Source organism: Martes martes (genome assembly GCF_963455335.1).
Source record: "Martes martes genome assembly, chromosome: 3".
Lineage (NCBI taxonomy): Eukaryota > Metazoa > Chordata > Mammalia > Carnivora > Mustelidae > Martes > Martes martes.
In genome coordinates, this window is record NC_137890.1 from 193032870 (window position 1) to 193060869 (window position 28000).

Genomic DNA, 28000 nt, shown 5'->3' on the forward strand with positions numbered 1-28000 from the left:
GATCACTTTGCAAGCATTTTTAAGTTTTTTCTTCTAAAGAAATCAACACTAGAGATCATACTCCCATGGGGGCAGATCCTGCAACAGAAACTGCAGGCGCACCTGAAGAAAGGACCTCGACTTTCCTGCACGTGGGCGGGGAGCGCGCGTAACGGATGTTAACAGAATAGACACGATTTCCGAGCTTTTCTTCTCTCAGACATTGATAAACTGCTTTGTTCAGATCACACTGAAGAGGACTGTTTTCACTGTATTTTATTGATAATTTACACGCTCTAAAATGTTCATGTGGACAATAAATGTTTTTCCTGGAACCATATTCCATATCTCCATTCTGGCGCGTATCAGGGAGCAGGACTAGTTTCTGGGCTTCCGTTTTTTTTTTTTTTTTTTTAAAGATTTTATTTATTTATTTGACAGACAGATCACAAGTAGGCAGAGAGGCAGGCAGAGAGAGAAGGGAGGAAGCAGGCTCCCCGCTGAGCAGAGAGCCCGACGCGGGGCTCGATCCCAGGACGCTGGGATCATGACCCGAGCCGAAGGCAGCGGCTTTAACCACTGAGCCACCCAGGCGCCCCTGGGCTTCCGTTTTTAATGCGGTTTGTGAAGCATGAGCTCACTTTTATTTAAAATCAATCTTTAAGAGAACACTCTAAGGGCTTAGAATATATGGCTCGAGCGCCAACAATCTGTCACGAAACACAAGGATGGCTTTAAATGCTGTAACTCGATTATCAATAATTGTTGAATCTGCTGTTTGCAACACCAGACTATTAAAAAGAGTTTGTCATTTTCATTCGTTTGTAATTATAGAGAAATAGAAAATGCTCCAGAAATATCCTTTGGCCCCCAGAGGGCGCAAGGCGGGAAGAAGTCGGAGCTGAGTGTGGGATCCCTCCGGATGGGGGCCGGGTCTTTACCAAGGCCGCTCAGGAGAACAGGAAAAGAGGCCCACGTCGACCTCAGAGGCCATCCTGCGGGACTCCAATAAACACGAGGACTGCCTATGTTTAGCTCTACCCCTGGCTTTTGAAGAGTAAAAACTGCAAGAATTGCAGAAACCTCTTCATCCCCCTCTGCCTTGGTGATAGAAATGGAGCATGTCTATGAGGATGTTAGAATTAGAGAATAATTGTGCATGTGTGTGTGCGCGCGCGCGCGTGCACCCGTGTGAAAGACTGTGAGCGAGAGTACGAGGGGACACACAGTGCTCCAGGCTATGACTCTCTTAAGCAGAAGACTGAACGTACATGAACTTGGCTAAATTATGCATCAGATTCAAGGTTCTAAATGTTCTGCCAAAGGCTAAAGCTGCAGATTTTCCCTTCAGGAAAGGAAACAAAGTCCAAGCACAGCTGTTTTTATGTTCTCCCTAATATTTCAGCGACATTCTACTCATGGTTTAGATGCTCAGAGGAGTGTTACTAAGGCAGCCGGAATTCTTCCTCTTGGGTATTTTATTGAAGTGTTTCAGGCGACCCGAATGGCACAACACCGGCGGCTAAAAGCCGGCCCAGCTGTGTAGCGGCCGCACGGACATGGGTCATTCCCTGAAACGAACGTCCTTATGGACACATAATGGAAACACACTCCTCAGAAGGGGGGGGGGGGAGCCTGACCATCAACAGGACGAAGGTATCTCCCAAAGGTAAGAGACGCGGGAAACCGCTCCACAGTTGGGTCCTGAAGCCACGAGGACAGAGTCCGCCTATGTGCGCGCATCGGCAGGGGCGAGGTGGGGGATGAGGAGGCTCAGGAACGTCTCCAGCTGCTTCTGGGACCTGTAGGCCACCAGTCCGCCCTTGTTGGCCCAGCGATCCACGCCGGCGGCACCTTCGTCTCCCGCGTGGTACACCAGCTGCGGCCAGTCGCGCCCCGGCCCGGCCGGCGCCCGCAGGCAGCGGCTGAAAGCCACCATCCCCCCGCCCATGGCCCGCAGGATGGCGTGAGCGGCGCACGAGTCCCACTTGAACGTGGTATCGTCCGAAAAGATATAAACGTCAGCAAGGCCTTGGACAACACAGAGGCTCTTGTAGCCGGCGCCGGCCGCCGGGAACACGCGCTCGCCACACACACGTGCCAAGGCGGCTCTGATGGTGTCCTTTTCACTCGTGCTGATGACAGCTGAAAGCCCGTGGGGGCACTCGCCCTCGGAGCTGGCGTCTTCGGTCCCTCGGCTCCGCGTGTCACTACTCTTTCTTTTGGGGTCAGGAAGCTGAAGCGAATGGATGTTGGTCCCCAAGTAAGACAGGCCCCAGTAGCACTGTCCTTTCCACCTGCGGAAGACAGCTTTTCAGTTGGGAGAGGAAGCCTGTCACGCTTGTTTGTATTACTCACTCGTTTTCCAACTTAATGATATGAAAATACATAACGCAGTGAGTCTCTGTGCCCTGAAGCCTAGAAACAGAGAGCGAGTAGCTCACTCTGTTTGTAAAAGTACTTCTCATGCCTCTGGCTGCCGGGTCGCTGCAGATCAGGAATGCTGGGGGTTTTGTTTTTCAGATTTTATTTATGTGGTTGAGAGAGCAAGAGTGTGAGAGGGCAAGCAAGAACAGGGGAGAAGGGCAGAGAGAGAGGGAGCGTGATGTGGGGTTGGGGGGGCGCTCGGGCTCCTTCGCAGGCGCCTGAGATCCTGACCTGAGCCGCAGGCAGACGCTTCCTCAGCTGAGCCATGCAGGCGCCCCTGCTGCGGGCTTGAGACATGATCTAGGGCAATGGGAAAATATCTCTGGGATTTCTGGCCTCCAAGAATACAGCAGAATTTCATTTGCCACTTTTGGCGTTTAAAGTTAAATCGGGAACAAAATGAGCAGATCAACCATCTCTCTTTTCAACCTGCAAATCTTTTACCATCCTTACCGGTTTTTCTTCATTTGCTGAGCCCTTCTCAGCGTCTCAGTCACCTGCCCCACTTTGGCTTTAACACCAAGAAAGAGGGACTCATGCTCTGTGGCCACAACACCACCAGCAGCACGTCTGTCTCCGTGTTTAACTTATTGTATCGTGTCGGTCGTTATGCTGTTTACAGAGAGCGGAGCAGGCCTCAGGGAACAGAGCTGTGAGTGCGTTAGTCAGTGCTGGGCTCTGCATGGAAATCCAGAAACCCTCACTCGGGAATCGGCCCTGCTGCCCACTTCTAGGCCACGGGTATGTCTGCCTCCAGTCCCAGATCTTTTTAATTCTTAATAACACTTTAAAGATACCAGAGACACATTTTCAGTTTGAAAGAAGGCAGGGTAGAGGGGAAGAAAAAGTCAAGATTGCAGAGGTGTAGTTTATGTCCATTAAAGAATAAATCTGGGGCGCCTGCGTGGCTCAGAGGGTTAAGCCTCTGCTTTCGGCTCAGGTCATGATCTCAGGGTCTTGGGTTCGAGCCCTGCATCGGGCTCTCTGCTCAGCGGGGAGCCTGCATCCCCCCCCAACCCCCTGTCTGCCTCTCTGTCTCTTTGTGATCTCTCTCTCTCTGTCAAATAAATAAATAAGATCTTAAAAAAAGAAAGAATAAATCTTAGTGGCATGAAGCAAGTCAAATTTCAGTAAAAATGTGTAGTCATACAGACATGGAAAAATAGGGCCGTTTCAAAACTGAAACCACAGGAGAAAAGCCGCTTACTTCCAGCTGGACTGTGCTGGGTCTACCCACGTGCAGGCCGTGGAGCAGCGGCACGGACAGCCTGACCACCTCCAGGCTCTGGGCCGGAGTCTGTGCAAAGGGGAGGGGGGAGAGGCAGGATTTGTAGGGAGGGTGCCCCATGATCAGGGTCTAATCCTGGCCATACCTACTCACCTTTTGATTGGATTTTTTCGTATTTGTTTTGAATTTCTTCTAAAATTGCCTAAATGTTTGACTTGGCTGTATAGGGATAGCATCTACCTTGTTTCAAATGTAGTAGAAGACTGTTACCACTGTTCTAGCAATCTGGTTTCGAATGGATTCTAGAAAACAGGGAACAGGATTGCTATATTCCGAAGGCCAAACTAAGCTTTCTCCAAGACAGACTTTCTTTTTAAAATTGCTGTCAGCCTGCGCCTAGCCCCCACCAAAATTATATTTAACCCGAGATTGAAAAGGAAAAGAATTTTAATTCAAACCTGCGACTTTAGTAGGAGCACCTCAGGGTACCAAGTCATGGTAATGTCATGTCAAGGGACCATCCCGACTAAAACACGCAAAGCTGAGGGGGTGACTTCCCCAAACCACAATATACCGGAAATACTCCTCTTTTACCTGAGGGTGTTTAGGTCTTGTGATACAAAAGGTTGGTTGATGACTCCCATTAGGGGCACCCCTGTGTGTAGGTCATAGACACCAATTAAAATGGTGACACACTGAAGTCCACTGGGGAAGATTCCTTGGTTGGATCTAATGTCCGCAGAACCTTTTATGTACTGGTAAGTGGAATCTGAAAAAAATGAAGCAGATTTGTTTGGATTTAGGCAGTGATTATTTCAAAAATAATGATGGATACATCCACAACCTCTGTCCTGTATCATTTCTGTCTTTCCACTAATTTGGTGATGGCTGGGGTCTGAGTGTGTCCTCCCCAAATTCTAACTCCTCCAAGAGGATAGGATTAGTCAGTGAGGCCTTTGGGGGGTACTTAAGGCAGGAGGGCGGAACCCTTAGTCAGGCGATTACTGCCTCATGAAGGAGGCTCTAGGGACATCCTTCAGCCCTTGTGCTAGGCAAGGACACGGCGAGAAGCTGCCGGCTACGAAGCAGAGAGAGGGTCCTCATCTTACCACCCTAGCGCCTTGATCTTGGACTTGCCTCAGAACTTTGAGAAAGAGGTTGCTGTTGTGTTTTGTTACAGCAGCTGAACAGACTGAGAGTAATCAATCACGTGTTACCTTCGGGTGCCACTTGTATTGACTTGTTCTCTGACCTCTTGTGCTTCATGTTTAAGATGCTTGGGTCCCATTTTCCCCAGCCCTACGGGAAGTCCTAAAGGGAGAGGACGTGTCTAGAGTTCCTGTGGCGTCTGACCCAGCACCTTGCCTATGATAAGCACTCAAATAATCCTCACAGGTCAAAAGCACTTAAAAGCTAATGACTCAGGATAACTGGTGGGATTCCTTAGAGCTCTTACCAACCAGAGGGCAAAGTATAGTATGGATGGATGGGAAAATCTCCTTCCAGAAAGCTCTCAGGGGTGGAATTACCTTGTTTTTTTTATTTTTTTATGGGGTTTTTTTTGTCCCTCAAAGAAGAAGGGAAGAGACCGTGATGGTGGCACAAACAGAAGAAACAGATGGTGCTCCTGTGAAGAAAAGCCAAGGAACCAGGTTTCTCCTTAAAAGACACACATGCCAGCAGCTGACTGCCAACACCTGGTGAGTTCACACCTGGCGAAGGGTGTGGGGTGCGGAAAAATCCACACAGCTGGCTAACAGAATCAACTCAGGTGAGAACCAAAAAATGGGAGACCCCCGTCCCTCAGAAACCTCAGCTCATAGTAATTTACCATTAAGTGACAAATGATTTTGGGAAGGATTTTTAGTCTGCCTATGTAATCCACTGATGAACATGCTACGACTCCTGATGATTAAAGGCACCTTGCGGATGCGGCACTAGCGCGCCTGCACGACGGGACGAGGGGCATTTGCCTGCGAGTGGCCCCAGTCGCGGTGGGCGGGAGACGCCAGGCAAGTGGGAATGAAGGAGAGCTTCTGCCGCCGACGGCCGGGGCCGCACACCCAGCAGCGCGGGAGCAGGGAGCAGACGTGCGGGTTTCCAGCACGGAGCGAGGAGAAGGGCTCTAGCAGCACCAGGACCCGACGGCGATGGTGGAGACCACAGGGCTCGCGAGCTGACCGAGTCCCATTCGCCGCGCGGTGCTTCGTCTGCACGGTGGTTCCGACTGCTTGCTTGTTGGACCGAGTCAGCAGTCGGTGGTTAAAACCTGGGAGGTATCGCTTAAAACCGGGATCTGGGTGGCTCTTTAAAGCCCTGACGATCCGGACCGTGCGCACGCGGGACCGTCTGCGGAGCTGAGCGTTCTGGACCGGCAGGTGCGCTCGCTGGGGACGGCGGGGCAGCTCCGTCATTCCGCTGTCCCTGCCGGCCTGGCCCCGAAGTCTCCCAAAGAGGAGTTAACTCCGTGTTATCGGTACACGCATGCGTGAGTGTGCACCCCTCAGACACACACAGAGACACACCCGCTCCCGAGACGTCACAAATGCACCTGCATGTGCAACAGTGCGTCACACACACACCTCAACTCCTCGCTGTTCATTTCACAGCTTTAAAACGTCATAGACTGCAGGGACGGTTCAGCCCCACGCTCCGTTTTCATTTTTCCAAGCCTCCCCCGACCAAGGGACCGCTGAGAACACATGAAAGCAGCACCCCCCGCGGCTTACCTATGGGGTCCACCCAGATCCCCAGGGAGTCCTGCGGAATGTCGACCTCCACCGCGTCCAGAGCCGGGTCGCCAAAGGTGACGTCCTGATGAACAACCCTAGCTAACGCTTCAGACGCCGACTTGTTGCCACCAAGGACTCTGCTGAGGAGCTCGGCTGTCTCCTCCTCCGTCGGACACAGCCTCACGATCATCTTCTCCCCTAGAGTAAAGACAAACTGAGCCGCCACATTTCCAGAGTTTCCGGGGAGGAGAACGACAGAGGGACGGGGAGGGGCAGAGGCCACGCACTCAGATCAGGTGAGGGCGACACGTTCACACACGTGGTTCCTGACCCGGTCGACTGCCAGAGTCACCCCAGGGCTGCCAAGGTCACGGCTGCCCACAAGTCACACACATACCTAATATGAAGTGAGGGATGGATTCCCAGTATCAAAAACGTTGTCTTCCCAGAAAAATGTCCCCGTGGGCACACGCACACAATTCTGTATCCAGTCTAAGGGACTCATGAACCACTTAAGAACCCTTGAACCCTGAGTCCTTGATGATATTTATGTTTTTTGCCTTTTTGCTTCTTAATATATATCGCTCAGCCTGTTAACAGATGGATGTATTATGGGAAAGAAGAGGTTTTATCAGCACGTAGAAGTGCTTCTGCCTCCCTCCAGGATACTGCGTTTAACTAAAAACTGTTTCCGCTCCGTAGAGTACGTAAGATGAGCGCGGCTCGTCGTCACATGTGGCAAACTGTGTGACGGGACAGGACACGCAGGACTAGCTCTGTGAGCCGCACTGGGAATCGGGACGGAAGCTCCTGGCTCCCAGTGACACGAGTTACCCGACCCAGCCCCACTTAAACATGCTTCTCACACCCTTGGTTACTCCGGTTTCCAGCTCCCACCAAAAGTGACGGAAGAGGCTGGAAAACAGGCAAATGGACAGCAACAGAAAGTGACGGCAGTGGCGAAGATAAACTCAGAAAACACAGAAGACACGGCACTCCTGTGCTAAGTAAGTACGAACTCCCAGCCACCCCGGCCAGTTCGAGGCCTAGCGGCGTCGGCTTCATCCCCGGGAGCCTGTCGGACACTCGGGACCTCAGGCTCCTTCCCACAGCCGAGTGCGGATGATCCCCAGGGCACTGGGGTGCTCATTTGGGTTGGGAAGCAGAGTATGAATCTATCACAGTGATGCCTCTGAATCAGCAGGAAACCTTCCATTGTATTTAGTGGAGTTACATTCAAATCACATTAAACTGCTGAAGTTGGGGAATGTTAAGGCTAGTCACTGCCACGGAACCAAGCCCGGACTCGGGGCTCAGGAAAAGCCACGGATCAATCCAAGGAGCAAATCCTCTCACGTCACTCCTTTTGCTTCCAATTCTCCACTGAATTCCCATCACGTTTGCAAAATGCAAGCTCCTTCTGCAAACGTCCACGCTCGGCTCCGGCCTGCACTCGCCTCCCCATCCGATGCTCCCACTTCTCTACCCCCGGCATGCTGACCCCTTCTCCCCTCAGGTTCTCAGGAACGTGCATGCGGAATGACTTTTTGTCCCTATAATTCTAGATAAATGAAAAGAGTAAAATAACTGCTTTTGAAGTAGCCAAACACAGGATTTCAAGCATTGGATTTCTTGTTAGTTAGTCACAGATGTTTTCTTTCCTTAAGAATAGAAATCTCAGTGAGATTTCTCTGAGTGTCACAGAACTAACTGCATCGCAACACATAGCCATTAAGGAGACAATCCGCCAGCGTTAATCCAGAAATTAGTTTTTTCCTTTGCAACTGTGCCTCTAGATGTTTAACTATGGGTCACATGATCAATGATGAAGTTCACTATTTTAATCTTCTACCATTCAACAAACAAAACATCCAGGCAAACTTAAAATAATTTGTTTTGTTGTAAAGGATCAGAGATTTTGATATTTGTCTCTCTACCATCCGGGAAATGGGGAGGTACATCAATGGAGAATCTGGCCCACAGGAAACTAATCAAAGAAGAGTTAAAATTTGGTGCTAAAAGGAACCTTTTGTTTAACTCAACTCCTTTTACAGAGGTTCTGAGACCAGAGAACTGATGAGATGAACAAGTTTTCTTTGCTCAAGAACACACAGTATTTCAGAGATGGGGCCTCTCTTGATTTTTGGGCACGGTCTGTGGACTCCCCAAGAAGGTCCATGAATGGGCTTAAAATTTGGACCTAAAATGGTCCATGCGTAATGTGCTCCTTCCTGAGAGCATCTGTAACTTCGGTTAGATTTTCAAAGGGCCATGAACTTCTCCAAATATGGTCATGTATTATCTTAAGACCTACAGATTTGGGGCGCCTGGATGACTCAGTGGGTTAAAGCCTCTGCCTTCGGCTCAGGTCGTGATCCCAGGGTTCTGGGATCGAGCCCCATGTTGGGCTCTCTGCTCAGCGGGGAGCCTGCTTCCCCCTCTCTCTGCCTGCCTCTCTGCCTACTTGTGATCTCTGTCTGTCAAATAAATAATAAAATCTTTAAAAAAAAAAAGAGCTACAGATTTATATCTAAAAGAATGCATGTGGACTTGCTCAATAATTCCAAGATACTACCTCTCTCTAACTTAAAAGGCATGATATTCTGAGGTGCTGAAAGAAGCTTAACATTCGAATATGTTATTTACATGAAAGGCTCCCATTCATTTATTTCATGATGTTGTTGAAAATTAGAATACCATATGATAATTAAGTTATAAAAATACATTCAAATTCTTCTACTTACCCAAATCATTAGTGAACTCATTCGATTCTTCTCCCAAAACTTTTTTTCCCAAGCCTGGAAACTGAATGATTCAGAGTATGACAAAGAAACCAAAAAACAAAACAAAGACAAAACAAAAACAGAAAACCTCCTCAAATCCCACATACGTGTTCAATTCTGACCGTATTTTCACTTTGGGCTTCAAATCAAGTAGCACAACTTGATCTGAAATTCAGAAATTTACAATGTGAGCACCCAGGTGGCTCAGATGGTTAAGCATCTGTCTCTGGCTCAGGTCATGATCCCGGGGCCTGGGATCGAGCCCCACGTCAGCCTCCTGGCTCAGCGAGGAGCCTGCTTCCCCCTCTCCCTCTGCCTCTCCCCCTGCTCATACTCTCTCTCTGTCTCAGATGAATAAATAAAATCTTAAAAAAAAAAAAAGAAATTTACAATTCCAGACATCAATCCAAGTATAAAAAGTGAAGTCAGTGTGGTTCAGTACTTAATTTCCTAACGTTTTCCTGCTTCCCTGCCCCTCCAGGAAGTCCCCATCACGGCAGACGTCTGCTTCCGAGTTTGCCGGATCTTGGACACTTCATCCTTCCCTCTCAGGGCCACAGAACTAGCGTATTTACAAGGAGATATTTTAACTGCTGCTCTCCAACAGCCCTACTTATGTGGGTTAAAAGCACTGCCCAGTACTTAAGACGATCGCTAATTAAGTTTAGAGGATAACATGAGCATTTGCTTTCATTTTCAGGTGTTCTCTACACCTGTGGGAGGTGTCACTGGACATCAGCAAGGAAGGCACTATAGCAAAAACAGAAGGGAAAGACTTTGATAATTAATGCATCAACAGAGAATGAAAAAAACGGAGCTAAGGAAGAATTTCACTCACATCTATATAACCAGGAAGCTTTCACACCTATTTTGCTTCTGATCCTCTCTGTAGTAAAGACAATTTTTCTCTGACTGTGTGCTGAATTACTATGATGTGTGTGATGTTCTCAGGCAACAAAAGCAAGGAAATGCTTCAAACATTTGAACTCAGTCATTTGCAGGTGGCCAATAATTTTAACAGCGCCCACAACCACTTGTTGTTTTTCCCTCTTCTGAAGAACAGTGCACGTCACCAGCGGCTGCCAATGAGCCCATTCAGCAGGGGCTGCGACTCGACTCCCAAGCCTTAAGGACCCTCTTCTGAGGTTACAGGGTAGAAGGGTCATGAAACAGAGAGGTCTTAGCCAGCCGAAAGTGAACATCGTTTCTTTGTTCAGAGGTCCTTGCGTATACTTTAGGATTGAACAAGTGCTGAGCTTGTCACAGGGCTTTGGGGCAAATATAAACTAATACAAGTTAATGATATGTTTCTAATTCAAGTGCTCAACCATCCCTGGTCCCCGACTACCTTGATAAGTAACAAAAATAAATTTACATTGTTTATTGGAGCTAGATACTACAGGGCATGACAAAGTGTAGTTTTAGAGATTTCAAGGGACCATTTATTATCTCTTCCTGCCCATGGTCAATAATTCACTTAAATGATTCTGTATGATTCCCAATATTTTGAGAATTTCAATAGAAGCTATTCCAATATTTTGTAGTGCTTTCTGCCATAAAGTTCTATCCTCCCAAATCTTAAAAAATGTGTAATTATTAGATTATCACATAAAGGCAACATAGTATCGCAAAGAGTGCAAACTCTGGAGCCAGTCAGCCTGTGTTCAAAAGTTGTTCCTGCCATTCACTTGCTGTGCAACCTTGGGCAAGTTACTTAACCTCTCTGTGCTTCCCTTTTCTCATCCATTACATTGGAATAATAATTCTTACCTCATAAAATTATTAGAATTGTTAAATAAATCAATATATTTCAAGACCTTAGAAGGGCCTGACACACAGTAAGGACTCATAAGTATCTGCTGGTGTTATTACTTGTTATTAGTACTTATGAGTAGTTTCTTTTCTTAAGATACCTAGAATCACAATCATTGTTAGTTATAAACAATGATTTTCTATTAGAATAAAAGGGGATTTTCAGTCTTCAGGACTGTACCAGCTCATAACAGAGGCAACCATTAGATAAAAGTTTACATCAGAAGGTGGGACATGATGGGTGCCTGGTGGCTCAGTCGTTAAGCATCTGCCTTCTGTTCAGGTCGTGATCCCAGGGTCCTGGGATCGAGCCCCGAATTGGGCTCCCTGCCCGGTAGGAGGCCTGCTTCTCCCTCTCCCACTCCCTCTGCTTGTGTTCCCTCTCTTGCTGTATCTCTCTGTCAAATAAATAAATAAATAAAAATCTTAAAAAAAAAAAAAAAAGAAGGTGGGACATGATATGTCAAGTTAAAAAATGGAAGTCAATAAATGTTCCCATTTCTGCTGAGATAAATTCTATGTACCATGCACACAAATAAGCATAGAAGGAAAATGTCCTTACAATATTTAGTAAAACATAGCTGTGGTTCTCTCTAGGGGTAGGATTAAGGATTCTCATTTTTGCTTATTTTCTGGAGAATGTGTATTATTTATTAAAAAGAAACTCATTAATAAATAAAAGCTCCATATCCAAATGGTTCTCTTCAGCTGTCAGAACAGTAATTTTTTTTACTGTATTTTCTTTCCTGCATTTTTAATTTCTTCTGCAGTGAACATTTTTAGTAATTTTGTAGTCAAAACAAGGCGGGAGGGAACTCAAGTTGTTTATTAGAATCCTAGGTGCTAGTATTCTGAGGTGGGAAGGGAAAAAGAGAGAGTATGTGGGGCACCTGGGTGGCTCAGTGGGTTAAAGCCTCTGCCTTCCGCTCAGGTCATGATCCCAGAGTCCTGGGATCGAGCCCCCCCCCCCCCATAGGGCTCTCTGCTCTGTGGGGAGCCTGCTTCCTCCTCTCTCTCTGCCTCCTTGTGATCTCTGTCTGTCAAATAAATAAATAAAATCTTTAAAAAAAAAAGAGAGAGGGAGGGAGAGTATGCTGTTCTAGTGAAAAAATCACAAGGCAGATATTTTGCAATCACCTCGGCTGTGACCTTTCTTACCTTGTTCTCCACACTCTGTTTGATCACCTCCTGTACCAGCACGTCCGCCAGCGTCTTGAAGTCAACGGCGAACTTCTTGTTCTTCTCTCCCCCCTTCTTTTCTTCGATCAGCAGCTGGAACAGGGCTTCCTGCTGCCGGCACGCCCGGGCGATGTCCGCCGCCTTCTCGGAGACCCGCAGCAGCTCCCGCAGGACCGCCGACATCTCCGACCTCGCGGCGGCCGCCCTCCGGGCCGTCGGCTGGGAAAGTGCGAGAAGGCGAAAGAGAGAGCGGTTCAGGGCGGGCCGTCAGGTGCGCCGGCCCCGCTGGAGCACCCGTGGGGCGGTCACCCGGGTCGGCGGCCCGAGCAGCCCGCGCGTGGCAGAGTCACCGCCTCGCTGGGAAGCCCAGGTAGCGCTCGACATTTGAAACTCACTGTTTAAAAGCTCCCAAAAGTATGTTGAGTCTCAAAGATCCGTGCTGCGAAGAACAGAATTCTCAGGGAAGCAGAGTCTCGGAGACCCGACACGAGACATGCCACACTGACAGGCAGGTGGACACGAGCGCGACGTTAAAAGGGAAACCCGGGGCCTGGATGACCTCAGAGTGACCACACGCTTCGCGCCACTTGCGGGGGCACTTTCTCTCCTTCTGGGGAAGACGAGAGAAGTGCGAGGGGATTTAGCCCGTCGGTTTGGGGCCGACTTTCTAAAGCACCAAGCACCAGCCAGCACTGCTGGGCCCCGGCAGCCCCGGGGCCGCTCCTGGGCTAGCAGCCAACCTGTCGCCGGGCCGCCTCCTCCTGAAGCGGAGACGGGAAAGTGCCACTCCCTGCCGCGCTGCAGAAGTTGAAAGAATGAATGAAAGCAGGCGGCTCTTGGGGACTTTAACAGTCCTGGCTTCTCAGAGGCGCGCCGTCCCACCTCGACACTGCTGTCGGGGAGCCAGGAGAGAGACCTTGCCCGTTTTCCAGGAGCAGCCACACTTGATTGAAAGCTTGCACAGGCCTAGCACGCGCGGTCCTCGTGAGGACTACCGTGAAGGCGTCGGCCTGGTTTCACGGCCACGAAAGCAAAGCCTGGAGAGATTGGGTAACTTCTGCAGCGTTACACAAGAGTAAACGGCAGGACTCGGAGTCAGTCCTACACACAAGCCCAGGCTCTCTATCCTATTCTCTTAACACTCTCCTTCTTAAATAAATAAATTAATTAAATAAAAAATAAATCCCCTTAATGGACTCTAGGAGTTCATTGTGAATGGTCGCAGCTGCTTTGTCTGAATTTTGCCCCCCAACTGCTATTTTCTTAAGATGACGGATTAACCACTATGAGAAAACATATTCAGCTTCAACAGTAAGAAAAGGAAAGTGAATAAAAACGAGACATCCTCCTTTACTATTAGGCACACGGGGCTGTGGTACGGCGAAGCTGGTGCTGATGCTCTCTTAGGCATGTAAACAAGTGGGCTTCGAGGGGTGTCTGTGGAAAAAAATGCATCAAATCCCGAAAGATGTCACTACCTCTCACCGGTGATTTCATTTTGCCTTAATTTGTGTTTAAAAAAAAGTCAGTTGGGTTAAAATATTGCTGCAAAAGAAGGATTAATATTATTTACAGTAGCCAAAAGAAATAATGGCATCTGTATGCTATAAATTAGAAGTTACAAACATAAATTATAAATAATACACATAAAATGGATACCTACATATCTTGGAATGCACAGATTCAGTAACGTAGGTAATCTTGGTTTCTTAGTGAATGTCCTAAGTGATTATAAGTGAAGAGAAAATAATCTGGTGAACCAACAGTATCCAAATAGCTTCTCTGAAAAGGAGCATGAAGACGGTAAGGGGTCTAATTTGAAAGGTTTCTAGATAAACAATATCAGTATTGTCTATATTCCTCAACTTTGTCAAACCGTTTTTGTTTTTAAAGAAACACTATACCACTGCACTGTTGCATAACCAAGAAACTTTCCCCACGATGCTCTCAAAACACTCGGGGGAGCTACTCGCAGAGACGATCCGATCCAGGAGCCGGCACTCCCCCTTCCCTCGCACAGAAAGTTCTCACCAGCTTAGCTGGGAAGCTTCTGCAGAGTCGCCCCAGGGACCTCGAGTTTCTCCCCTTTGAACTTGAGCTCTGTTTCCTCAAGAATGACAGCCTCCCACGACTTGGGCACGGCCACTTGACACAGTAGGAAAGCAGTTTCAGCTACAAACTTCAGTCCTGCAGTTAACAGGTGTAAAGAATATAGGAATTCATCCTAACACAAGAATCAGGGTTTTCCATTCCAAAGTTATCCTAGAGTCCAATCTTAATCACTGTTTATTCTGACCCTAGGAAGCACAATCCTATTTTGACAAGCTCCAGGTTGAATGACCAGTTTCAACTCCAGCATCACATAGAGCCCAGCACGATTTTTCCTCAGGGTCCTGGCTCCCTGAAACTACCTCTCACGACTATCACTATCTGCATGCAAAGCTTTCTGACTAATTCGCACAATAACTTGCTACTTTCTGGCTGAATGAACCATTTCCTCCAGAGGAACCGAACCCGCTTCTCCGGGAGCTGCTTTCACATCTCTCTCCCCATCTGTCCTCAACTCAGTTCGTTAAGACCATAACCCTGAGGGGGCGCCGGGCTGAGATAACCAGGATAACTCAAGTTGTTGTGGAGAAACTGAGGTCTGCATTCGATGCTCGATTTCTTCAGGTTTATCTGTAACTCTTACTAACACTCCCAGAAACTATCTTTCAGATGATTTTTAAAAATACATTTATATATTTTTGAGAGGGAGAGAGAGAAAAAGAGAGCGTGCTTGAGGGAGGAGGGAGAGAAGACTCTCAAGCAGACCCCGTGCTGAACACTGAGCCCAACGCAGGGCTCGACCTCGGGACCCTGAGATAACGACCTGAGCCAAACTCAAGAGCCAGACGCTTAACTGATTGAGCCATCCGGACGCCCCATTTTCAGATGACTTTTAAAAGCAAGTCTACATTTTTGACCTAAGTTAGCTTTATTTAAACATTTGAAATACTTTTAATGAGATGTATTATAGATTCGTGATTAGTAAGTTACATTTACCACAATTTAATACCTTTGAATCCAGAAGAAATTGTTTTTGATGAGTATTTCTTAATAGTGGACCTGAGAACCACCTGCGCCAGAATTAATCAAGGGGTTCACTAAAGGGACAGATTCCTGGGCTCTATCCCGACCTGGTGCATCAGAATCTCTGGGGACAGGGCCTGGGAATCTAGATTTTGGTCAGCCTCCTAGATGATGTCGAACACTGAGATTTAAAAGCTGCTGTTCTTTGGGCTGGCTCATTTTTTTTTTTAAGATTTTATTTATTTACTAGACACAAAGAGACAGATCACAAGTAGACAGAGAGGCAGGCAGGGGCGGGGGAAGCAGGCCCCCCGCCGAGGAGAGAGCCTGATGCGGGGCTCGATCCCAGGACCCTGAGATCATGACCTGAGCCAAAGGCAGAGGCTTAACCCACTGAGCCACCCAGGCGCCCCACTGGCTCATTTTTCTTTACCACCACGCCGGCAGGTCCACTGGGGCTGGCACCGGCTGGCAGACATCTCTGTGGCCCCGCGAGGCGGAACGGTTCCGCTACCCGCCATCCGAGTGCGGAGAGAGGCCCAGGTGAAAATGACAGCCGGCGGGCACCGGTGCTCCCTGCGTGTGGAGCCTTCTCAGCACTTTTTATATATTAGTCATTTACTTTTCACACCACCTTATGGGAGGGTTCTCCTATCTCTATTTTACAGATGAAGAAACCAAGACTAGGGGGGTTAAGGAGTTTGCCCGAAATCACCCAGCTAGGCAGTGACTGGGAAAAGACTCAAGTCGCAGGGAAGCGGCAGCCCTCCCTGTTCGCCACAGTCTAGCCAATGAAATTCTTACATAAATTCTTAGCTGTTAGGGGAGGAGTCATTATTGGGTAAATAATCATAGGCATATTATTATTATAAGGTACATTATATAGCAAAAAAGTAGAGAAACATGCCCCGCTAATAACAGCCACTAGTTTGACTATTAAAAATCACTATCACTATTAAAAATCACATGGACTTCCTTACTAAAAAAATCATTTTTCCCCCTGATCCTCAAGGTAAACCTTGAGGTTTACCGTCTTTCCTGGATAATAAAATCTCATCTATCACAGTCTACTGACGTCTCTCTTAACTGGCTGCCTTGGCTTGGCTCATGCCCGATACCCAGTGCCTCCTGTAGTGGTGCGCTAGGGCTGCCGTAACTACCGCAGACTGGGCGGCTTAAACAACAGAAATTACTTTTCTCACAGTTCTGAAGTTCCAAGAGCAAAGTGTCAGCAGGTTTGGTTTCTCTGGAAGCCCCTCTCCGTGACGCGCAGATGGCTGTGTTCTCACACAGCCTTTCCTCTGTGCACGAACGTTCCTGGCATCCCTTCCTCTTTTTAAAAAGACACCAGACTGGGTTAGGACTCACCTATATGACCTCATTAACCTTACTCATCTCTTTGAAGGCTCTGTCTCCAAATACAGTCACATCATGAGGCACTGGGGGTCAGGGCTTCAACACACAAATCTGGGGGGACTAGACCTTATCCCCTAACACCTCTCCCGAAAGAGAGACCTTGATAATTTTAGCAAATGTCAACAAAATCTATCCTTTTGTCTTCTGTTTTCTGGCCAAACACAAATGGAGTAGGGTTCTCTTTCCCACTTATATGGTCAATCAATTTAATTCTGTGAGTCAGTCTTTCCTACTAGTAGCCATTCACTTTAATAGCCAAATCTTTAATGAGGTAGTGAACATTGAAATAACCTCTCATAAGCCTTACTTGTGACAACATATTTAAAGGCATATTTGATCAGAACAGGTTTATTTTTATTTTAAAGAGTTTATTTTTCAGAGAGAGAGAGAGAGAACACCAGCAGTAGTGTTCTGGCAGGCAGAGGGAGAATGAGGCTCCCCATTGAGCAGGGAGCCCAGCGTGGGGCTCCATCCCAGGACCCTGGGATCATGACCTGGAAGAGGGCAGATGCTTAGCCGACGGACCCACCCAGGCACCCCTGATCAGAACAGGTTTAAAGAAGTTACGTTCGTCACCATCTCAGACCAAATGTATGTTAACGTAAGTATATCACAACGTCAGTGAGAAATAGTCTCTTTAGCTTTTGCGGGATTTTTCACCTCCCGTTGGAGAAATGTTGGATAAATTGAAGTGGGCAAAAAATGCTCTTAAGACTTTTCCTGGAACCCCAGATCTCTCTACACAGACAAAACTCAATTTTAATTCCTAACCATTCTGTCATTTCATCAAGACAGCACTGTTTTTAAAAATCACATTTGATGGGTGCTTGGGTGGCTCCGTTTGTTAAGTGACTGCCTTTGGCTCAGGTCATGATCCTGGAGTCCTGGGATCGAGTCCCACATCGGGCTCCCTGCTTCTCCTTCCGACCCTCCCCTTCCCGTGCTTTGTCTCTCTCCCATTCTGTCTAAAATAAATAAAATCTTAAAAATAAATAAGGACATAAATATCACATTTGAGGGGCACCTGGGTGGTTCCGTCGGTTCAGCATCTGCCCTCGGCTCAGGTCATGACCTCAGGGTGCTGGGATCAAGCCCCCCATCAGGCTCCTTGCTGAGCGGAGACCCTGCTCGTCCCCTTCCCTCTCCTCCCAGCTTCTGCTCTCTCTCAAATAAATAAATCTTTAAAAAATGACATTTGGACGGTACATGCATATTTCAGATGTGGTAACTAGTATAGCGGGAAAGACACGGGCTTTTGGAGACAAACGTGGGCTCACAGCCTTGCTTGGCCGTAAACTAGCTGTGCGGCCTCAGGCAATTTCCTTACCCTCTCCGAGCCTCTCCCCTCGTCTGTGCTACGGCGGAATCCTTCCGTAGCCGGAACACCGTGAAGACCGAGACCGAGTGAGGTATTCCTGGAGCAGCTCCCAGCGCCCGCTGCGCCGATACTGGGTCACCGACGACGCGAGGGCTGTTCGGGACAACCTCAGGGAAACCGGTCGCGCGCCCTCGCGGACAAAGGAAGAGGCTGGCGGTTTGCCGAGTCGCCGAAACCGTTTCTGCCAATTTACTAGCCCGGTAAGTCCCGAAGGCCGGAAGCCGCTTGTGATTCGCTGAACGACCCGGAAGAGGGTTCCTCGGCGCGGGTCGGGTCCGACGGCCGCAGTGTCTGCGCGTCCGGCGGGCGACGCGGCTCCCGGGGCCGCAGGGCTACTCCGGCGTCCCCGCGACCGTCGTGGGGGCCTGGCGGGGTCGAAACGCCGCCGGGGGACATTCTGTCAGGCCGGTTTGTGGGGATTCGGGGGCCAGCTGTCTCCGTTCTTGTGCGAAGAGGCCGCGTGTGCCAGAAGCCGGCCGTGCCCTTCTCGCTCGCAGCGACGGACGCGGCCCCGGGACGGGCCTCGACAGGACGGCGGGGCCGGCTCAGGAGGAAGCACGCAGGACGCTCCCGTGTCCCCGCGGAGACCCGCGGCTCGGACGCCGCCACGTCTCCGCGGGCATCGGCCGCCCAGGGTTCGCTCGTCCCGAGGACGGACAGTGTGAGGCCACCGGGCGGCGGGCCCGCCGGGCAGCGCTGCGGCCGGGGGAGGAGGCCGGGCTCCCGCGGGAGACCCGGGCGCCGCCGAGAAGGTGCGTGCGGTGGCCTCTGTCGCGGGGCTGCAGGTGTCGCGGGTGTCCCTGGCGGGCGCGCGCCGAGCGGGCGGCCGCGGCTCCGGGGGGCGCACGTGGCTGTTGCCGGGGAAGCGCACTGCGCCCTCCGGCTCTGGCCCACACTCGGTGCTGCTGGTGCTGCTCTCGGGACTAGGGCGGACAGCGGCGGCCGCGCCGGCAGAAGGGGAAGGAGGCAGAAGTGCGCCCACACGACGCCGGGGTGTCCGTCGGCTCGGCCCAGCAGCGAGGCCCAGCCCGCAACTCGCTAAAGGTCGCCTCTCCTGGCCCCACCGGGGACTTTCATCTGCCTGTCCCTTACCCAGGCCAGAGCCGAACTGTTCCTTAAGCATCACTGGGTATTTACATACGACCTTTACGTCGCTGGAAATGACATTATCTTTCCAGTGGATAACCCATGTTTAACCTTCAGCTGCTCAACTGTCAAACGTGTCTCAGATCCAGGAAGTTGTACGGTGTGGGACCATCTGTCCTCTTTGGGTGCTATTTTACTTCCATCTGTATGATACTGCGGTCATCAATTCACAGGTTCTAAGTTTAGCATTTAGTAATTGATTTCCCCCTGTCTGTCCCTTTACACCTTTGCTCTGGGCAGGTTCTTAATTGTCAATGCTGTTCCCTCTGATGACGCCCGTCCCCTGCCTTCTATGCCTGATGTTTAACTTACCCTCTCATAATCAGTTCATGGGCAAGAAACTTGAAGATAACTTTATAAAAGGATATTCAAATGACCAACAAACATATGGGAAGACAGTCTACCTCATTAGTGATCAGGAAAATGCAACTTAAAATCACAGCAGGGTACCAACGGATAACCGATGGAATCGCTCAAATGTAAAGTCTAAAAATCTTGAGTTTGGGTGGGGACGTGGAGCAATGAGACTCCTACACCGGCGTGTGAATGAAATTGGTGAAGTCGGTGTTGGAAATCATTTTCCCTGTAGACATATATCCAACAGAAATTCCTGCATGTGTTAAAAGACACGCACAAGAATGTTTATGAGTAGCATGATTTGTAATGACCTAACACTAGAATAATGCAAACAATCATGGCTAAGAAGGTGAAACAATGTGTGGCATGTTCACGTAAGATGATACCAGACAGGGGTGGAATGAATGAATGAGTGCTATAGGCCACAAAGTCGATGCATCCCACAGAAACAGCTGAGTGAAAGTCAGCCACAAAATATGTGTATACCGTCCAATTCAATTTATTTGAAGTTTGAAAATAGGTGAGGGGTGCCTGGGTGGCTCAGTGGTTTAAGCCTCTGCCTTCGGCTCAGGTCATGATCTCAGGGATCTGGGATCCAGCCCCGCATCAGGCTCTCTGCTCAGTGGGGAGCCTGCTCCCCCCACCCCACCCCTCTGTCTGCCTCTCCCTACTTGTGATCTGTCAAATAAATAAATAAAATCTTAAAAAAAAAAAAAGAAAATAGGTGAAACTAACCTATGGTGTAGGAGGTCACCGTGGCGGCTCCCCTTGGAGAAGGAGGAGGAATTATTGACCGGGGATAGGAAGCAGCTTTTAGGCACTCGTAATTCTGGGTCTGAGTGATAGTTGCATGAATAGGTTGACTTTATGAATCCATCAAGCTGTGCACTTAGAACCTGCATACCTTCCTGTATTTCTAATTTGATAAGAAGTATTTTTAAAAGTATGTGTGTGGAGGGAGGGAAAGAGCGAGAGCGAGAGAGCGAGAGCGAGAGAGCGGAGTCTGTTCAACAGCTCGATCCCTCGGGAGCCCTTCCTGACCTTCCTCTGTCTCGTGCACCTGGGCCATGGGAGCAGCGAGGCGGCCAAATCTCTCGCCCGACTCGCCAACACTTGCACATTGGTTTGTTTACCTGTGCTCTGCCTAGCAGGAGATTTAAAGGTGCGTGGGGTTTCCTATAACTCTAGCACATATGTGAGAGGTGTTTGATACGTGTGGGCTCTTAGCTCTGCGAACACAGAATTCGTCCTCGAAGTATTGTTCACTGCACTTGGGTTTTACCAGCATCACCCGGTGCCGCTAGGCGTGGGGGCCCACACTTCCTGACGTGCAAGTCCGCACGTCTCCTGACCCACTCACAAAAACGAACCGAAGCCGTATCTGGATGACTGTCACCTGAAGCAGTGTGTGCCCGCTCAGAGTCTGAAGTGACTGACGCTTGTCATCTAGGGTGACCCATCTCGACAAGATTGATGTAGTTGATTAAAGACCAAAATAGTAAGTTTAATTTGGTTTTGTTAGAAAAGACGTTAAATATGGAATATGTAAATCCATCTACTTAACCTTCGCATTTCTCCCTCCCTCCTTCCTGACCTTCAGGTGCCCTTGACATGCAGGCTACTTCTAAGCTGATGAGTCTGCCTCACCGTAGCTCTACGAAGGCTGCTAGCGCACCACAGTGGTCCATATTTTTGGTCATTGGTGCTGCTTACAGCAAGAGACCACAAAAATGTCCCGTTTCCAATGTTCTAGTAACTTACAAACGTGTGTTTGTAAATGTGCTCAAGCAGCATTTTCCAAATCAGGAAGACCAAAAACTCCTTGGGACACTTGTTGAAAATACAGATATTCAGGGGTGCCTGGGTCGCTCAGGGGTTAAGCATCTGCTTTCACCTCAGGTCATGATCCCAGGGTCGTGGGGTCGAGTCCCACGTCAAGCCCCACATCTGGCTCCCTGCTCAGCGGGAAGCCCGTTTCTCCCTCTCCCACTCCCTCTTCTTGTGCTCCCTCTCTTGCTGTCTCTCTCTCTCTCTCTCTCTCTGTGTCAAATAAATAAAAGTAAAAAAAAAATCTTAAAAAAATACAGATATTTAGACTTTCCCCTTAGATATATTGACTCAGGAGATCTAGATTGAGGACAGGGAACATTGCTCAGCTGATTTTTATCTGACAGTTTAGGGAAACAGGAGGGGCACCGGTCAGCCGTGGCCCCTTTGTTACTGAGAAGTAGAACAGGGACTCCTATGGCTATTGCAACCAAGAATGATGGGCCTTGGTCAGCAAAGGGTCAACTTCTATTGCCTTCTTTGCAACACAAATTAAATGCTGGGAATAACAACAATAAATGCAAACCCATCTATCTAAGTAGTGCTCCACATTAGCATGATGCTTGCATGAAGTAGCAAAGATTTCCAGAACTCATTTGAAAACTATGAAAAAGTATTCCATTCAAAAATACTTTTAAATCTGATAGTGACCCCTTTTTAGCCTCTTCTCCATAGTTTGGAACATTTTCACTCAACAGAAGCCCCATCCATTTAGACAGTTTTCTTTCTGCTGAGTTTCAACTGTATGTTTACATTTTTATATACATGGTCAAAGATGTGTTCAGAACCACCGTGGTGTCACAAAGGTAGCCTGAAATCCCACAGAATATGAAAAATAGCAGATTCAGTGTAACTATCTTAACTGAAGAATACATATTTTTAAGAATACAAATGTAATGTATAATGTATATTTCAAGGCAGAAGGAAAAGACAGCAGATGTAGGACTTGTAGAAAGAATCTTTTCCAGTAGGATACAATTTTTGGTTGTGGTAATTGTTGATTAGAATCTACTCTTAATACTCTTCAAATCTGTCTCAGTGTTTCCTTTCAAAGGTAACATTTTTCAATAATTTCACCTTTTTTTCTGAACACCTGCAACACATACTTTGGCACCAACTCATTTAACACTTGCCTTTTATTTTTTTTAAATGTTTTATTTCTTTTCAGCGTAACAGTATTCATTGTTCTTTCACCACACCCAGTGCTCCATGCAATCCGTGCCCTCCCTAATACCCACCACCTGGTTCCCCCAACCTCCCACCCCCCGCCCCTTCAAAACCCTCAGGTGGTTTCTCAGAGTCCATAGTCTCTCATGGTTCACCTCCCCTTCCAATTTCCCTCAACTCCCTTCTCCTCTCCATCTACCCTTGTCCTCCATATTGTTTGTTATGCTCCACAAATAAGTGAAACCATATGATACTTGACTCTCTCTGCTTGACTTATTTCACTCAGCATAATCTATTGTCTGCCTCGGCTTCCTGGTATGAAGAGCTTTTGTTTAGGCCCTAAAAAAACTGGTTCTTGGGCTCTGCTTTGCCTTGAACTAACCAGGTGTCCCAAGTCCCCCAACAAGGGACTTGTTTTCCTTATTTTTGTAAACATAAAAAAAGAAAGGAAAGGAGGGACACAGAGCTTGAAGGAGATGATTTCTATGGTCTGTTCTAGTTCAAAACTTCCCTGTTCTTTATATTTATTTCCCAAATAAAAGAGGTTGGGGACTATTATCCAGCCTTAAAAAGGAATGAAATTCTGGTACATTCTACAATGTGGATGAACCTTGGAAACATTATGCTAAGTGATAAAAGCCGGACTCAAAAGAACAAATATTGTATGATTCCACTTACGTGAGGTAACCAGAGTAGTCAAATTTGTGGAGACAGAAAGTAGAATGGTGGTTGGTGAGGCCGGGGGAAGAGGAGAGTGAGGAGTTATTGTTTAATGGGTCCAGAGTATCAGTTTGAGATGAGGAAAAACTTCTGGAGATGGATAGTGGTGATGGTTGCACAGCAAAGGGAAAGTACTTAATGCTAGTGAATCATACACTTGAAAATGGTTAAGATAGTAAATTTTATGTTGTATCTATTTTACTACAATTTTTAAAGAGTAAAAAATAAAATTAACAGGTTTGAAAAATGCAATTTTATTTTTTATTTATTTATTTGAGAGAGAGTGCGTGTGCATGCAAGAAAGAGCAGAGGAGCACCAGCAGGGTGGGGAAGGGCAGAAGCAGAGGGAGAAGCAGACTCCCCACTGAGCAGGGAGCCCAACACGGAACTCGATCCCAGAACCCTGGGGTCACAACCTGAGTTGAAGGCAGATACTTAACCAACTGAGCCACCCAGAAGCCCCCCAAAATGCACATTTTAAAAACTGCTGGCATTTGGCATCTACCTAATGAGGACATAATAAATATTTGTTGATTGAATGGAAAAAATGAGGCTGGGGGAGGGGCATAAAAATTGTTGAAAGAAGGGCTCTAGGCTATTGCTTTGAAGTTGATTTTTTACAGGAATCCTGCTGGTTTTTAACACTGAGATTCTATGTTCCTATGCAGTAGTTTGGGTGTGGGCGGAGAGTTAATGAACATTATGAGGGCCTAAGCCCCCCATCCAAGCCAGCCCGTGGGCACCATTATTCTCTAATAGGCTATAAATCCCTTGAGAGCAGGATACACTTTTTTTTTTCCATCTCCTCATGACACACAGTGGGAGTTTTGTTTGTCAACTGATTTCTATTTCATTGGAGATAAACATGTTTAAAAGGATTGTCTTCCACCCAAATTCCTCTGTAAGGGATTACTCATGCAAGTTTTCAGATTATAACTGTTAGAGAATATGATTCAAAGGAGTTCTTTACAGATTTTTGGAAGTGGCTATTATTTTTTTTACTGTAATGATAAAACAACATGACCAAAATACATTCTCTGATTATTAGGGAAGCAAAGGTCATACAGGTCATGTTATGTATAATTTTTTGCAAACTGGGTTTAGCAGGATACCTCGTGTCATTCTACTTCCACTTTGTAGAGGCAAAGTTGATTTTTAACAGATATTTACTATTGTTGAATAAATCAATACCCAACATTGAATGTAACATTTGCCTTTAAAGAAACACAAGCTAATAAAAGAATATAGTCCTTTTATTTGAAAAGTTCAAAATAGTAAAATGACATAAATGTTTCAGTAGAGCCAATATGTAAATCTACTAAATTCTCTTGCATTCTTGCTAATCCTGCACCATGGATAACTGTCTATGCTGGGTAATATTTATCTTCTTGATCTGATTCCTTATTTCTATCTCCCTTATTACTGATGCTAACCATCTGCCATATCTTTTTAAAAGATTTTATTTATCCCTCTGAGAAAGAGAGAGAGCCCGCAAGCAGAGGGAGAAGCAGGCTTCCCACTGGGCTACGAGCCAGCCATGGGACTTGATCCCAAGACCTGGAGATCATGACCTAAGCCCAAGGCAGACGCTCCACCATCTGAGCCACCCAGGTGCCCCAACCATCAGCCATATTTTTAAAACAGACCTGTTATTCCCAGATCAAACTGGGATTATTTGTGATTATAAGTGATTCTTGCGAACTCCTAAAAAAAAAAAAAAAATTTGGAATTTGGAAGATAAGATGCTATTTAAAAAGCAACAGATAATGAAAAATTATGACATTACTGTAACTAAATTAGGCTCTCCTTCAGCAATATTAAAGACCAGTTTCCTTTGGTCATTTGAATTTAACTCTTTTGCTAATAATTTTTACTCTCATTAGCACTGTGGGAAACCTACCATCATCGCTCTGTAAAGGACAGGTTTAAGTATCTGTTGATAAAGTTAGCAAACATTTACATTAATTTAAACTTGGATAATTGTTAGGAGATTTTAAATATTTAATTGATTAAAAAACAAGCCAGCAAACAACCCTCTCCACCCCTCAAAAGAAAACAAGAGAAATAAAGAAAAGGAATGGAGAGAGAAAAAAGAAAACTCTGACCCTTTCCATTGTGGTAATTCATCTTAACAAATTCTTTTATAGATGTTTAATACTCTGTTTTTTGCTAATTTGTTTTTATATAAAACTGACCATATTTTATGCTCCCCCAAAACTTTCTTTTTCTTTTTTGGATGGGGTTAGCTCATTTTAATAAAAGCTCTAAATAAGTTACTAAAATTTACGAGCTTGTCTTCTCTAGTTAGGAGCACAAAAGGGGTAGAAAATAAATCTGTTCTATGAAAGAGAAATGATCAAGCACAGTATTTTGCTGTGGTTTACTAGTCACAGGAATCTACATTAAAAGCCCATTAATAAGAGGTTCCCATTTCATTAGAGGACTTGAACTAACACTGCACACTACATAAAAGAGACTAAACATGCAAAAATGTTTGCTAGGTTCAATCACCAGGAGACCTAACTACAAAAGGATATGAAAGTTTCAGGTTTCCTAAATGGGTGACATCATCATATTAGTAAAACCATAGCTTCCATTTAAGAACATTTTATGCACAGGAATGAGAAGGGGTCATGTCAGGTCTTCATTACAGCAGCGGTATTTCCCACTTGTGTTTTCCAACCTTGCCTTTTTAAAAAATTTTATCATTTCACCTATTTGAAGTATCATCATCTCCTAAACTTAGAGATTCTGATTCAGAAAGTCTCAAGTTGCAACCCTGGAGTCTTTTTAAACCACTTTCGTTTCCCCCTCCCCCAGCTGTCCACCACCTGAGGTAATTTTTTAAATTAGGCAAATTTGGGAAACTGCGCTAACCACAAGAGATGGGAAGCAAAATGCTGTCAACTCTGCTCTTGTTTCTAAACTCTAAACCAAACAAAAACAGCGATGTACAGATTTGATTAGCTTCACTACAAGATGAAAAGTATTTTAACAAAGACATTTATGAAGGAGACACACCTAGAAAAAGTTCTCATATATACTGTCCTCACCTATTAATAAATGAAAACATTTGTCTTTATTAGTCACTTTATAAAACACAATTATTTTTTACACAATTTACCTACAAGATGAAGTAGAATAAGACATTTCCTAATTGTTATCAGAGACAGAAATAAAAGAAGTACATATATAATGAATAATTTAAAAACTTTCAGAGTCCTTGTATGTCTAATAATGTCATTTTCTTTCTGGACTAGCACAAGTATAGTTATAATTTAGATCTGTAATGAGATATTTTACATCAAATGGCAAGTCCAGGCATAATCTCCAAGCACGTGGTGGTTTAGTCCAAAAGGATGGATAGAAATGGTAGTTTATTTTATGCAAAAAGTGTAACCTTATGCACCTTATGCAATCCCCTTCATGACCAAGAACTAACTTCAGGAGTAGTAGAAAAATCCACAAAAGCTTAAAAAAAAATAAAGTAGCTTCTAAATAAGAATTCAGGGGCGCCTGGGTGGCTCAGTGGGTTAAAGCCTCTGACTTTGGCTCAGGTCATGATCTCGGGTTCGTGGGATCAAGCCCCGCATCAGGCTCTCTGCTTAGCAGGGAGCCTACTTCCTCCTCTCTCTCTCTCTCTCTCTCTCTCTGTCTGCTTCTCTGCCTACTTGTGATCTCTGTCTGTCAAATAAATAAATAAAATATTTTTAAATAAATAAATAAGAATTCAAACAAATACGTGTTGAGAAACGAACTCTTCCATTCCTTTTCATTTTTTCCTTTATATTCCCCATTTTTAAAGTGAAAAATGAAGTCCTTTAGCTAATGCATCAGTGAATAGTAGTTCAGTGGATTATTTTCATCATTAGACTATTATAGATCTGAGCAGGACTGATCCTTAAACTCGTTTGATTTCAAAGTTAGGAATCACAGGAAAAGGACCCAAAAAATGTTTATTCGACGTGTGGGATTCCTGAGTGGTCTGTCCACGCAGCCTTAACCCGCCGTTCTTCTGAAGTCAATTCCGGTCGCACAGTGGCCAAAGTCCTGCTTATTCGACGCCTTAAAATTAGCTTTAGAAGTGGAAACCTCCAAAATGCACACCTAACTGTGCACATGCACTCTTCGTGCACGGACGAAATAATCTGGGTTTCTGGGTCTCCCCCTCGCCCCGCCCATGCTCTTGCTGTCGAACGGCGCCCGCGATCCGGCCAGACCCCGTCGAGCGTCCCCCTCGTGTTCCGGCCACAGCGACCGGGAAGCCGCGTCCCGAGCCCGCCTCTCCCCTGCGGAGACGGACCCGGCGGTGCGGCCTCGCGCAGGTGCGGCGCCGGGGGGGGGGGGGTGCGCGGCCTCCCCCGGAAGCCCCGCGGCCGCACGAGCATCCCCAGGGCCGCGGGGCCCGACGCTGCGCCGCACCTGCCGGGTCGCCCCCGCCCGCCCCGCCCCCCCCCCCCCCCCGGGTAAACGCTCAGGACCATCCGGCTTTAGCGCAGCCGTTTGCGGGCCTCGCCCACCCCCGTGTCTCCGGGGCCCCGCGGCCGCGCGGGGGTCGAGCCGGGCCCGCGCGGGGAAGCTCGGAGCCGCCCGGCGCCCGCGCACTCACCTGCAGCCGCAGCGGCGGGACGCGGGGCCGCCGACCCGGGCGGGACGCGGGGGCGCGCGGGAGGAGGAGGGCGCGTGCCCTGCGCGGGGCTGCGGCGGCGGCGGCGCTTCCCTCCGGAGACGGAAGAGGCGGGCGAGGAGAGCAGGAAAGCGCGGCGGCGGCGCGGGG

The 28000-nt window shown here is 47.3% G+C and overlaps 1 protein-coding gene across 2 annotated transcripts; it reads right to left on the minus strand.

Moving 5' to 3' along the window:
• Window positions 1-237: 237 nt before the first annotated feature.
• On the minus strand, window positions 238-27999 carry INPP1 (inositol polyphosphate-1-phosphatase). Of its 2 annotated transcripts, none has more exons than XM_080799554.1 (6): window positions 27833-27999; window positions 12120-12359; window positions 9111-9171; window positions 6364-6564; window positions 4229-4403; window positions 238-2276 (listed from the first exon to the last, which is right to left on the minus strand). In XM_080799554.1, the coding sequence occupies exons 2-6, from the start codon at window positions 12321-12323 to the stop codon at window positions 1709-1711; spliced, it is 1209 nt and encodes a 402-aa protein (XP_080655680.1). In that variant the 5' UTR covers window positions 12324-12359; window positions 27833-27999; the 3' UTR covers window positions 238-1708. The 2 variants fall into 2 exon arrangements, with proteins under 2 accessions (XP_080655680.1, XP_080655679.1); XM_080799553.1 differs by lacking the exon at window positions 27833-27999 and adding an exon at window positions 12536-12958.
• Window position 28000: the final 1 nt, after the last annotated feature.